The following is a 14,097-nucleotide window of genomic DNA, read 5'->3' on the forward strand; positions in this document are numbered from 1 at the left end:
CAGACGGTACCCGATCACCAGAGTCAGATCCGCGGAGGCCAAGGATTTCTGAGGTGAGGGCGCCACCTGCTGGTCCTGCTCGAGCCTCCCCTAAAGGGCAGCGACAGTGGGGTCTGCGCGGTTGTCCTGGGGTTGGGGGCTCAGTTTCCATCAGAAACCCAGTACCATCCGCGAGTCCCCAGAAGCGCCTCTCCGGCAGCCAGGTACGTCAGGTGTGCGATGTCCAGGCTTGTCACCAGTAACGACACGGAAAAGGTCAGAGCTCGTGACTTTATTACGGAAAAGTCCCAAAGTGCTGGAGCGCAGTCTGGGTCAGGGCCCCGCCCAGAGCCGACGCGCGTGGACGCTTCTCCGAGCGGACGGCTTGGAGGACCCAGTCCTGCTGCGGGGGTCGCGGACGGGGGCCGCACCGGGGCGCGGTCCGCGCAGGTGGGCGCAGCGGGCCTCCCGGTCACCTGCGGCTGACCTCTCGCTTTTGGTGCCAGCACAGGGGAGCCTTAAGAGTATCTCTTATTCTGAACACTCTGCACATCTTACGGGGGTTAACTAATGTAATCCTCATGAGCAACATACGAGGTAAGTACTATGATGTTTCTTCGCCATTGTACACATGAGGAAGCGCAGGCACAGAGAGGCTAAGGAATTCGCCCAAGGTCACACAGTTGAGAGGGATGGGACTGCGATTGGATCGGCTCCGGAGTCCGTGCTGTGACCCACCGGCCAGGCCGCCTCTACCCCTACTTTCATCTGAGAAACGGGCGTCCCAATCCCTCCCTGCCTCTGCAGCCCGTGTGGGGCTGGAACAACAGCCGCGAGGTGCACGCGCCTCGTGGGTTCCGCGGTCGGGCCGCAGGTGGGAGGCGTCCCCGGGCCGGAGCGCGCCCCCCAGCGGGCTAGGGCTGCGGCTCGTACTGGCGCTCGGTGGCCGTGTAGAAGTCCTCGAGCACCGACTGCAGGAACTCGAAGGTGGGCCGCTCGTCGGGCCGGCTGCGCCAGCACTCGGCGATGACGCCGCGGTACAGCTCGGGCGGGCACGAGTCGGGCCGCGGCATGCGGTAGCCGCGCTCCAGGCTGCGCACGACCTCGGGGTTGCTCATCCCTGGGGCGGAGGGGACGCAGAGCGCGGCTGAGGGGCCAGGGCCTTGAGGCACGGACCACGGCTCCTCCCTTGCGGGTCCCTTGACCGCCCGCCCGCTGGCGCCACCGTCAAACATCCCTCTACTTCCTTTTCACTGCTTGGCGATCGGCTGGAAATGAGGCTGCAGATTTCCGCCTTAGCGCGGGGCAGTTCCTCCGGGGATGGGGCCCTATCTCGCCTACCTGGGACTGCCCGGCACACGGCGAAGCCCATCCCTCACCGGGCAGTGCTCCGTGAAAAGGCACCAGCTCCCTAGGAGAGATCGCTCAGGGGCAGACTGCTCAGCTGCCCGAGCCCTTCTGACGCGGGGCTGGGGATGGGGCCAGAGGGGGATTTTACCATCACATGGGCTTTCCGGAATACACCCAAGGTGTAAGGCCAAGAGAGGGACAGCCTGTCCTCAGCAGAGAACAAACCAGTTGGGAGTAAACTTGAGTTCAGACCTGGACCTTTACTTAATTCCAGGTTTGGGGGCTCACTGACCTCTGCTGGATGAAGGGGACACAACCCTGCTGCCAAGAGCAATGCTGAGGAAAGGGGCAGAAACCCCGCCCCCAGAGTGGCATGCCTGGCTCTCTGTCCTTACTGTGGGGACTGCATTCTGACATGTCTGTGGGCAGCCCGGGCACCAAGGATGGGTATTCTGCCATCACAGCTGTCTCAGGACAGCAGGGAGCCCCGCATGTCACTGTAGGACGAAGCCGCCTACCTGGGTAGGGTACGCGCCCGTAAGTGACGATTTCCATCAGGAGGATTCCGAAGGACCACACGTCCGCTTTGATGGTGAACACCCCAAAGTGGATGGCCTCTGGGGCAGTCCACTTGATGGGGAACTTGGCACCTGAGAGAAGAGCCGCAAGTAGCTTTGTGAGGCCATGACTGACCGCCCCGGCACCCCCACTCCCTGCTCTTCCTGCTCCCCCTGTGCCCCCGCCCTCCCTTGCAGAGCTTGGCATGCTGTACATGACAGAGATGCGTCCAGGGAGTCACTACGACCCACCAGGACACATGGCCAGGCATGCGCAGACTCTGGGGGTCCGCAGCACGGAAGGACAGTATGGACACAGATACCACCCTGTCACCCTCTTTGGGGCTTTGCTGTGGGCCTGCGTGGGCAACCAGCATGTGTTTCCATCTGGGGTGGAAGGGTCCTTTGCCACCTCACAGGGGCCTGCTTTAATAACAGGAGCCCACAGCTTGGGCAGTCACTCTAACTGGTCCCTGCTTCAGTTAACCCTTTCCTGCAAAAAGGAAATGATGACGCATGACTTATGTACCTGCTAGGGTCACAGTGAGGAGGGATTCAAATCCTGCTGCCCTGTAGAGGCCCTGAGGATGGCTGCAGCCCTGGCCGGCATTCAGAGGGACCGACAGCTCAGCTCTTGATTACCTCCCACCTTGCCCTGCTACCTTGGTCTCCCAGCCAGCCTGACGTTCCCTCAGGGAACGAGCCACATGGATCCTTCTCCTGTATCAATGGATTAATGTGCTCAGCTAATATCGCTTGCTAGCTTTCTCGATAAATGTATATGACCACTTCCACTTCTCTTGTGAAGAGGATTTGCACCTCAGTCATACTAACAAAGTAAAGTAGAGTGCTTGTGGAAACCCTAATTCAGGTAGAAGGTCGTGCTGCTCATGCTTTAGAGCAATGTTTTCCAGGGTTTGTTCTGTGAAACTCTAAGTCTGTGGGAGGCTAATAGAAGATAACTGGAAAAATTATTTGGGGCTCAGATTAGTGTGGAGACCCCAGGTGAAGCAAATGTACACTTTTCTTTACTGCAGGACTTCTCAGTGCCTTTAGATACTGGTGTGCATTGGGAATCTCCAAGGGGGGCTGGATGGACTAGGCAGGATCTCCACACCTACTTCATCACAGAGCCATTCCTCATGAGGCACCAGTGCTCTGCGGAGCACATTTAGGGAAATGCTGATCGAGCTGGGGGTAAGGCAGAATTGTGGAAACCGCACAGCTCTCCAATCTCTTCACACAGGGCTCTGCTCTGTTGTGACAAAGGGAAGTCCAAGGGGGTTTGGGGAGTTGGGGAAGGTAAGGCCCAAGGTCTCCCTCGTGGCTGGGGGCTTTGCTCACCCTCTTGGGCAGTGTACTCATTGTCGATGATCCGGGCCAAGCCAAAGTCTGCGATCTTGCAGCACAACGTCTCAGACACCAGGATGTTGGCTGCCCTCAGGTCGCGGTGGATTGAATTCATTCGCTCGATGTACGCCATTCCTTCGGCAATCTGAGGGAACAGGCCACACAGTGAAGGACAGAGCGGACACCTCCATGAAAGGGTCCAGCCCACCCAGTGTCCCCTGCGCAGGCCCTGTGGGGGAGAGGAAGGACCCTGCCCACTCTCGCCACCAGCCTGTGAACCCAACCTCATCCTCCCACAGCCTGTGAGGGGAAGGGACGCTTGGGCATTGGGTTTTGTTTCTTGTGGTAGATGCACAGGGGCTGGTGGTGGTGCTGGAGGAGCAGGTTCTTGGGTGGAGCAGAGAGAGGCTTCAACTGCTCCTCAGCTGAAAGCCATAACCCCATAAAGTCCTCTACAAGCCCAGAAAGGCGGAGACACGGTCATCAGAGCCGGGGGCTACCTGTACCCCTCAGCCACCTCCGCTCTCCTCCCAGTGTTCCAGAGGAGGAAGACAGCAAATGAAGGCAGGAGAAAAGGAAGTCTCTTGAGAGGGAAGGAAAGGCTTTCATCTCCTTGGCAAGTTGGAAGCCTGTTCCTGGAGCAGGGAGCCCTGGATTTACATCGCTGACCCCCAGCACGTTGCTTAAGCTCCCTGAGGGGTCACTGTCCTGACCAGGAGCAGGAGGGAAGGGGTCTCCAGGACATGGAGTTGAGGGGGGCATTAGATGAGACATGTGGCTGAGGGCCTAACCTAGCAGCGCCCCGTGGAGGGCACTCAGGGAACGTGCACAGAATCCCCATGGAACAGAGGCGGTAGAAGAAGATGGGACTTCGTTTCTGTCCCTAGTCACCAGCAATGGGCCAGCAATAGCTGTTTTGGCTGCTCTTGTGCCTTTTAGCTGAGGAAACTAACCCAGGCTTTCTTTACTGCACTCCCAATTGATGGATGAAGAAACTAAGGCCGAGAATAGAAAGCCAATTTACCTCCTCAGACCTGCTATGGCAAGAAGCCGGCACTGGAATCGATCCCACTTCTGCTTACGTTTCCATTTGCACTGGCGAATTCATGAATCCATTCACTTATTCCTTCATTTATTTATTCCTTCGCTAAACCATTCTATCAATATACATTTATTGGTCTGGTACTGTGAGGACCATAAAACTGAACACTAAATATCTTACATCTAGACAGCATTTAGCTGTACTCATCAGTTAAGAAATATGTATTAAGCAGGACTAGAAATACAGGGAAAAAAGAAAAAGGTTGAGTAGGACCCAGATCTGCTTTCCAGGAGAAGACCCTGCCATGCACACTACTAACGAGAACACACGAGCCGAGTGCTCGCAAGCACTTTCCCGTCCAGGGGAAACTTAAGAGAAATGACATTTGTCTTGGGTCAGGGAGGTTGATTAAGATTCTGCCAGGAGAGAGGAGAGTCAAAGGCAGAGGGGACAGCTGGGGCGAAGGCTCCTAGGTGTGCAGGACATTGGGGAGCTGCTATATGGCTGCAAAGTAGGGCACATGGGGCTGTGGTTGGAGGGGAGCTTTGCACTTCATCCTGTAGAGCAGGAAAAGGGGCGCCCAGAAGGGCGTTAAGAGTGTCTGTGTGTGTGTGTGTGTGTGCACGCGCACACCCATGTGAGCATGGCGAGCTGTTAGCATGACCAGAATGTGGTCTAGAAGCTGTTCACCTGGGAGGTTCTGATTTGCTGGTTTCCTAATCCTCAGATTCTTGACCACACCTAGATATAAACTCAGGTGGTTTTTCACATCCTTTGCTCCTGGGTGACCCAAGATTTCCCAAGAGATTGAATAAGAGAGTGAGAGAAGGAAAAGAAAGAAAGCGAAAAAAGGAGCAGGCAGGCTTATCACTGTTATGTGGTTTGAAACCGGTGACAGCGTTAATTTTCCAAGACCTTCTCACCAGCCTGCTCAAACCCATCCGTGCTCACCTCAGTGGAAAAAAGGCGTCAGTGACCTGAGTTCCTGTACTGATACTAATAGCAGATAAGGCCAGAGGAGGTGGGGCTGGGGCGGCGAGGGTGGGGGAGGTTTCCTCTCTGTCGGCGGATGTGTGTGTGTGTTCATGTGTCTCGCAGGCTGACCACAGACCAGAGCTTTTCTGCTGAGAGTTCCAGTTTTAACAGACACACACTTGGGGCCACCAGATGTGTTTTCCTGCCAGTTAGAACCCTCAGCTAAAATCCCTGGGGAGGAAAGACGCCTCCTCTCCATTTTGCTCTTCTCCTCAAGAAGTTTGAGTCGTGAGTCACCTGCTACAGAAGGCATTTGTGGGCACCATCTCAGGAAGAAATGAGATCGCAAGAAGACACTGGCCTACCATGTTAAATGGAATTTGAGTGAACTCTCTGGGTTTCCCAGCCCATCCTGTCTCCCTCACTTCCTTTGTAATAGAACCCACCTCATGCCATCATGGCTTGGCCCAGAATAAAGACTACATTTCCCAGGCTCCCTTGCAGCTAGGTGTGGCCAGGTGACAGGAAGGTGGGGGGTGGATGTAAGAGCAAGTGTAGTGGGTGACTTCAGGGACGAGTCTCTAAAGGGAGGAAGGTGGGCTTTTGTCTCCCCTTGCTTCTTTCTGTTGGCTGAGAGGAGGACACAACGGTAAAGGATGAGGAGCCATCTTGGGCAATAAGATGACATGCTTAGATACCCACCCGGCAGGTGGAATAAACCTGGGTCCCCGTGACCTCCAGGAGCAGACCCACCTACCCTCCCCAGAATGCCCACCTCTGGATGTTTACACATTGAAGCCATTATTACTTTGGGTTTTCTGTTCTTCACAGCCCAGCCTAAATCTAACGGATACAACCTCTAAATAGTTGACTTTGTTAAGCTGCAGGGCATGGAGGAGAGGGCCTGGGGGCCTGGGCCTGTAGGAGGGCATTGGTACTCTCAGGCCCCGTGCACTTGGTAGCTCACAAACCTGGGCCGACATGTCAATCAGTCTCGGGAGGGACAATCTGCTACCTTCATCTGTCTTCAAGAAATCCAGCAAGCATCCTAAGGAACGAAAAGTTGCAACTGCACTTGTGCGAAGTGACCCGGCCCTGGCTGCTCCCCACTTGGGGGCAAGAAGGAGGTGGCACTTTCTTGTGCACAGAGAAGAACTCCACCCCCAGCTGCAGAGCGCCTCCTGCTTTCAGAAATTCCCATCTCACTCCTCATAGCACCCAAGGAGGCAGCTGATGTGCTCGCGGCTGCTCAGAGGAAGTAGATTTCCGCCAGGGTCAGTGTCACACAGCCAGGGAGCCAGGAGCAAGACCTGTTCCTCTAAGTTGAGTGCTGGTCCCAGCACGACATTCCAAAGTGTCTTCTTGCCCCCTTCACCCTTTGTTGGCAGAGATTCTGCCTCTGAGGACCAAGAGTGCAAGAAAGTACCAGAATGGAGAGACCCGTCCCCTGGGGTTTGTGCAGGGGACAAATGCAGCTCATTCGTGGCATCTAAGAGCTGGGAGGGATGCTCACCTGAGGTGCGGCTAAGAGGTGAGCAGGGGAGCCACTGTACCCTCTGCTCAAGGTGGGGCCCACTTCATAACGATTTTTAAGGGACTAAATTAACTGGCAACGTTAGGATCCTACAGGAAGCAGGGTCACAGGAGGAGTGAGAAGGAGGTCAAAGGCTGAGGCCCAACCCCAGGCCCACTGCCCCACAAGAGCTTGGCCACACCGTGGACCTCCGAGGCCATCCTGCCCAACCTCTCTTTTCATCCCTGTTGTAAATATTCATACGGTTGCAAAAGGTCCTATGGCCAGTGAGTGGGAGAACTGGGACTGGAACCCGTCCCTGGACACCCAGCCCACTGCTCTTTCGACTTTGTAAAGCTCTGTCCTCCCCAGTGGCCATCAAACAGTGCCGGACACAGAGGATACACTCCAAAAATGTTGAAGTGGTCCCGAACTGAGGACACAGCTATACAGGAACCATTTACCCGTCTTGTTTCTCACCATCCTTCCCTCCTGCCCCCCATGCACATGGAACACACCAGATCTGCAGGACGCCGACTAATGGATCCAGCCCACGGCTCAGTGACCCCCTGCCAGGCAAACCCACGGAAGCAGATCGGCTTCAGCCTCCCCGGCCCCCTAAACCTGGAGCCCTGCCCCCACCCCTCCCTTCCGTCTGAGGGACCAGCCCCGTGCAGGGCACCACCTCTGGCCATGTACTCGGTCACGATGTAGATGGGCTCCTTGGTGACCACAGCGTACAGACGGACCAGCCTCTCATGCTGCAGAGTTTTCATCAGGTTGGCCTCGCCCAGGAAGGCCTCCGGAGACATGGTTCCCTCCTTCAAGGTCTTGATGGCCACCTTCACGTTGTTTTTGTAATAACCTGAGCCCGGGGTTGGGGGGAGAAAGTGAAGAAGCCACTGAGAAGACCCAGAGGTTGTGGGAGGTGATCCTTTAACCACAATCTATGTAAGCTTCCAGGAGCCATCCCTGTCCTACAGGCGGGCCCAGGAAGTGGCCCCGGGCTGGAATGTACAGCTCCTGGGGGGATGGACATGCTGGCTTATCTTGCAGGATGATGGCCCATCTCAGCCTCCCTGCTGGACTGGAGCCTCGGGCAGCTGATGAACTCAACCCACCTGGGGGGGGTGGCATTTCACCTCCTTGCCCCTACACCTGGGGTCTGGGTTGCATTCTTTTGTCCTTCCTGTAGCCTGCCTCCCTCCCTACATGAGTCTCTCCTGCCACATGGTAGCTTCATCGTGGAAACAAACATCATGTTTTGCCCATGGCAAAATTGTAGAGGGGGTAGAGGTGCTTAGGGGCCTCCTTCCCCCCTTGCCGTGCCCTGTGGTGTTCCTCTCCCACTCCTTATGGTACCTGCACCTCCACACTCTCCCCTCCCTCCATTAGGTCCCGCATCCATACTGAAAAGTAAAAGACAAGCAATAACTCAGACTCTCCCTTCTCAGGGGAGCTGAGCAGGGACCCAGGCGGAGCTCCTGCCAGAGGTGCCTCAGGCATCAGCCCTGGGCACTGGAGGATTCAGGAGGCAGCAGGATCCTACCATGAAATCATGCCCCAGAAACATGGACCATTCCAGGGATAAAACAAAGCACCATCTTTTATATTCTGATGGTGCCATGGTAAGCACGGGAGTAGTCATCAGCTGCGATTGAAAGGTGAGGACACAGGGAAGTTAAGTGACTTGGCCAGAGTCACACAGCTGCAACTGGTGGCCTTGGTCTATTATCAGACTCCTGGAGCTCCTGGGTCACCGCTCACCATGTTTAACATACTGTTTCCATCTGGTGAGCCAAAGCTAAGAGGAGTTAGCAAGATGCTCAGGATCACACACGAGTCAGCAGCAAGGCCAGCACGGGGCAGTGAGGAACGAAGGAGAGAACCGACTAAAGGTTGGGAGAGCTGGATTCTGTTCCTTTCCATCACCAGGATGTCATAACAACTGAGGGCAAGTCACATCAATGTTCTGTGCCTCCATTACCTCATCTGTAAAATGGGGATCATAGCCTCTGTCCCTTCTTCCTCACAAGCCGTTATGGGGAAGCTTGATGCACTGTGCAAATCCCCAGCCTTCTGTGACTCAGGGCAGGGAGAGAGGGGCTCCGGGCAAGCCACATACTTACCCATCCAGACGTCACCAAACTGCCCAGACCCAAGCTTCCTGACCAGCTTGAGAGACTGCCGGGGGATTTCCCATTCGTCCTGGGCCCAGGGGTTCTGAGCAGCCAGGCTCACGCAGGGCTGGGTCAGCCTCTGGCATAAACCATCCCCTTTCTCTGCATTAGGGAAGAAGGGATGGGGCTGGAGGTTATCAGAGCAGCTATAGTCGCATCTCTCCCTTGGGAGCTGGGTAACATTCCCAGCTGTGTCCCCCTCCCTTTCTTGCCAGGCCCACTCCCACCCCCAAGTGTACATGTGTGAGTGTGCACACACACTACACACACACACTCAGCTCTTTGCCTTTGTTTTGCATAAAACAAGTCATGCTATCGTTGACCTGCTCTCTCTAAGACTGAAAATACCTGTTACTCTCCAAGTGGTTGCATGCTGAGACAGTGGAGGGGATTAGGGACACAGACTTTGAATCATTACGTTGATGGTTGTCAACTCCTTAGGTCCAGCCTTGGGACAATCCCCCAAGATGGCAGCAATGGTTCATGCAACCTTGAAATCTTCATCATAGAGAGATACAAGGGCTCCTCTGGCACAAGTCCCCGCCCCCATTAAACACCCCCCTCTTACTAGAATAGTGCTGCACCAACGCCTGGAGAGTGGGGAAGGTGATTCGGGGGGAGATGTAATAGCCTCCTTCATCCAGGGAGCGGATCTTATAGTGTTTGATCACCTCCCCCTGGGTGGTCACATCCTTCACAGACAGGGAGAAGGCACCTAGAGTGTTAATAAAGACACATGCAGTAGAAGTGAGGCATAAAGAGGGAAAATCAGGATTGGGATTTGGGCTTCATTTCAATGCCTTGGAAAAAACTTCCCCAAAGTCTGCTCTCCATTTTGACCGCTTCTGTCATGTTACCTTCTCCTCCATCTCAATCTCACCCCTTCTGGAAGCCTTCCTTATCAGCTCCATCTGGCTCTGTCCTTGATGTTCCTCCCAAATCTCAGCCAGGGAATCACAGAACTCTGGAGCAGCCTGGACGTTCTCTTAGCAATTGCGCTGTGCTCCCACTTGGAAACCTGGTCACTCTATTCATTCATTCTGGCAGAAAAGACTGACCCTATCCCCACAATCAAGAGCAAATCCCAAACCTCAAGCACTCAGGTCCCTGGAGGAAAACATGATGAGACATTTCCCAGGGGTTCTGTTCAAATTCATCTATGTTAATATTTGTCTGCAGACAAGGGGTAGCAGTTGCTAAGGGTTAAGAGCAATTTAGGAGACAAGAGTTTCCAGCTGAGAAACTTCTTTCTATAAACTTGATGTTTTTTATAAAATGCCTCTGTCCAGCTCTCTGGGTACCATGCCCCACTCGTTATTTGGAATATGAGGAGGCTGAAGCCCGGAATGGAGACGTCGCTTGCCCCACGTGACTCTGCTGGTTAGCGGCAGGCCTGGGGGCTCCGGGGGCCTCCCTGAGGGCGCGCCTACCGCGAGCAGTACCACGCTCCCCCGCCAGGTGTCAGGCTCGGATACCTCTTTTCTCGGGTGTGGACGCTTGATTTTCCGCTGTGCTGTTTGTCTTCAGGCATCTTTCCTCTCCTGTCAGAGCCTCACCCCATCTCAAACCCCTTCTCTCCTCCCATCTCACTTAGCCATTGCGCCTCTCTCATTACCCACTTGCAAAAGGATGGCGAGAGGCCGTGCGCCCAGCTGGCGCGCCTTCCGCTGCCACAGTCCACCCCACGCCCCCCGGCCCCAGCTGCAAACAGTCCCCCCTGCCTCGCCCCGCGTAGCTGCAACTGTGTGCCCCGGTATCTAAGGAACCGGAGAGTGGCTCTAGGGAATTCATTCATCCTCGCACCACTGTAGTGAGGAATAAGGCTTTTCACCCCATTTCTTCGCCCCTCACTCTTTGTAGGGTGCCTAGCGATAAGCCAAGGAGACCTCTCTCTCCTTCACGCAGTGCTGCTGAGGAAGCTCGAGATTTAGGGTCCCTCACTTGCCTGGGCTCAATCCAGGGCCTATCGTTGATATCTTTTTACAATTTGGTATTCTTCTTAAAGGGGACCTGCAGATCCTATCAGCTTCGGGTTCACAAAACCTGGATCTCCTACCCTGCTGGACACGCAGGGCGGGGCTCCCAGAGACTGAGATTTCCTAACACCGGAAGGACTAGGAAACTAGTCCGTCCTCACATAGATACCCATAAACTGAGGCTTAGAGGCTAAGGGACGTCCTGGAGGCCACACGGGCTAAGCTGGCTCCCCCTGCTTCTGAGGGCAGCTTTCCTTCCCTGTCTGGGGAGGACAGGCCCTGTCTGGAAGCCACGGGCTCCAGATGCAGACAGAGGGGTCTGGCTCTGGAGTTGGGAGGAGCATGTAAGCAGGTGTGTGTGCACGTGTATACAGATGTGTGAGGGCTGATGATGCTTGGACCGCCCTGCAGCCCCAGCTCTGTCTGGCCAGTTCCCAGCTTGGCTAGCTTCCCAGGGTGGGCAAGGACAGGAGGAGACACCCCCACCCTTAGAGAACCCCTTCCTCTTCCACACTGAGGACTGGGGTCCCTTTCCCTCCAGAGGGCATCTTAGCAGTAGGCAATGATTAAAACATCATTTCCAGAGTGAAATGACATGATATCTGGGATTTGCATCAAAATGATAGGATGAGTGGGGATGGATGTATATGAAACAAGATTGGCTGAGTTGGTCATTGTTGAAGCCGGGTGTTGGGTACAAGGGGTTCCACTATACTATTCTCTCTACTTCAGTATGTACTTGAAATGTTCTACAACAACAACACAAAACATTTATGTCATCAGTGATTCCCATATTGTTTCTTGGACACAGGTAATCTGCTGTTAAAATGGAATAATGGCAATGTCCTAATATGTATGTATGTGTATATATATATATGATTTAATGCAACCATTGATGCATTTCAGGAAATTCTGCACAGAGCACCCCAACTTACCTGCACCCCTCCTCCTCCCCAGCCTGGCCCTGCCCCTTTGAGGGCCCATGAGGCCAAGGGTCTTCCCTGAGCCCCACAGGGTATTATAAGCAGCTCTCTGTCCAGCTTCTGTTGCTCTGGGGCTTCCACTTGCTGTGGTTCTCCAGCCGTGAATGGAGCTAAGGGACAAGCCCGGAGGGGTGCTCTGACCAGGCAAAACCTGTCCATTCTCTCTGCCTCAACCCCAGGGAACCAAAGTCACGGTCCAGTCACTCTGTCTCCCTTTCCCCCTCTGATGTTGCTGTCACCACCTCCTCTCCAGTTAAAAATTGGCCATAAGGATGTACCAGGTCCCTATGTGCAATGTCCTAATAAACAAAGGCTTTCTCCATACTGCTTGGGAAATTCCCCTCCATCACCCCAGGGCCAGCCTGACACACTTTAGGGCTTGTGAAGATATTCGGAGCCTCATAGATGATATGGGCTCTGACATTTTTCACTGCTGGCCTCATGTGAGCCACTTCCTCCCTCAGGGGCTCAGTTTCCTCATCATTCAAATGGGGGTATTGGCCCATGTCAAAGATGGAAGACTAGTGGCAAATGTGTATCAGGAAGTGTATATAATAAGGTTATAGCAGTTCAAACAACCCGCGTCCACCAAGATTAGAATGGAGAAATAGCTTACGGATAGCTTCAGAATGTTCATATACTGGATTCTCTACAGCAATGAAATGGAACAGACTATTGCCATACTCAACAACATGAGTGAATCTGGCATGAGCTGAATTGTGTCCCCCCCCGCAATTCCTATGTTGAAGTCCTAACCCCCAGTACATCAGAATGTGACTATATTTGGAGATAGGGGCTTTAAAGAGGTGATTACCTTAAAGTGAGGTCATTGGGGTGGGCCCTAATCCAGTCTGACTGGTGTCCTTATAAGAAGAGGAGATTAGGACACAGACACACTTGTGTACTTGTGTGTGTCTACAAGCCAAGGAGAGAGGCCTTAGAAGAAGCCAATCTTGCTGACACCTTGATCTCCGACTTCCAGCCCCCAAAATGTAAGAAAATACATTTCTGTTGTTTAAGCCCCCTAGTCTGTGGCATTTTGTTACAGCAGGCCTAGCAAACTAATACAGAATCTCACTGACAATGCTGAGTGAAAGGAGCAACACAGATAAAAATAAAAATAGTATGCTTCTATTTGTATAAAGCTGAAAAACAGACAAAACATGATGGTAAAACTATAAAGAAAAGCAAGGAAGGATTTCCGTGAAGTCAGGATAGCCGTGACCTCTCTGGGGATGGGGAGGTTGAATCAGAAAGGGGCACAGGTGGAGGAGTGAGAGGGGCTCTGGACATTCTGGAATGTTCTGTCTTGTGGTTGCACAGGTTTTTACTTATTATTACTCTATATTTATAATTATACAATTTTTATATGTGTTTTAGGTTTTATAACACAAAGAACTTTAAGAAGGAAAGAAGGATAGAAAACTAAATGTACCAGAGAAAACCTAGTGGCCCGAGGGTGGCGGCAGAAATGTTTTGCTGGGTCAGTGGGTTTGAATCCATGAGTCCCTCCAGTTCTCCACACCACCACCCCTTCTTTTGTATCCAGCCACAGGCCATCCCCCAAACTTCTGTTACCCTCCAGGCTCCTCTAAGTGTCTGAGGTCACAGGCTCTGGCTGAGATTATCTCTAAGGATTCTTTCAGCTCCCAGATCCTTTGATCCCAAAATGAGGCTCTGGTTACACCCCCTCTTCCCAGCCCCCGGCCTCAGTGCTCCTGCTGACCGGAGAGGATGCACGGCCAGCCCGGGAAGGGAGCAGCTGTCCAACGGCCTCTCCTACCTGTGCCCGGGCGCATTGCCAGCCTGGGCCATGGGAGAACTGTTCATGTGTACAGCCTCAAACCCAACAACTGGGCACTAGCTGGGCTGTCCAGGCAGGGCCTGAATTGAGAGGGAGGCCTGGGCCCGGACCTGCCAGGTTCTCCTGGCTGGCATTCCCCTCCCACTCTGCTCCCAGCAGCAAGGCCTCAGGAGGGGGCTTCCCTGACGGCAGGAGAAAGGGAGGGCCGGCCGCCCACGCTTACCTTTGCTGGTTTCACTCTCTCTAATCAGAAAGGAGCCCGCCTTATTGATTGGAGCCAGAAGCTGCCTCTCGGCATCTTTCCGGCTAATTGATCTAAAGAACCACCTGGAAAAGGGCAAAGGCAGGCAAACCTCAGAGAGTGGCCAGGATCCTCAGAATATTCTTA

General features: G+C 53.9%; 1 protein-coding gene across 4 annotated transcripts in view; it reads right to left on the reverse strand.

Annotated features, from left to right (window-relative positions):
- Window positions 1–399: 399 nt before the first annotated feature.
- BLK (BLK proto-oncogene, Src family tyrosine kinase) overlaps window positions 400–14,097 on the reverse strand; it is a 75,865-nt gene continuing 62,167 nt past the window's right edge. For all 4 annotated transcript variants that reach the window (XM_058550401.1, XM_058550399.1, XM_058550400.1 and 1 more), the window contains exons 6-13: window positions 13,933–14,036; window positions 9,515–9,661; window positions 8,896–9,048; window positions 7,452–7,631; window positions 6,225–6,301; window positions 3,231–3,381; window positions 1,848–1,979; window positions 400–1,099 (exon numbers count right to left, since the gene is read on the reverse strand). In XM_058550401.1, coding sequence (XP_058406384.1) covers window positions 894–1,099; window positions 1,848–1,979; window positions 3,231–3,381; window positions 6,225–6,301; window positions 7,452–7,631; window positions 8,896–9,048; window positions 9,515–9,661; window positions 13,933–14,036 — 1,150 coding nt within the window. In that variant the 3' untranslated portion in view covers window positions 400–893. The remainder of the gene's footprint in view (window positions 1,100–1,847; window positions 1,980–3,230; window positions 3,382–6,224; window positions 6,302–7,451; window positions 7,632–8,895; window positions 9,049–9,514; window positions 9,662–13,932; window positions 14,037–14,097) is intronic.

The sequence above is a fragment of the Diceros bicornis genome, chromosome 11, assembly GCF_020826845.1.
Source record: "Diceros bicornis minor isolate mBicDic1 chromosome 11, mDicBic1.mat.cur, whole genome shotgun sequence".
Taxonomy (NCBI): domain Eukaryota; kingdom Metazoa; phylum Chordata; class Mammalia; order Perissodactyla; family Rhinocerotidae; genus Diceros; species Diceros bicornis.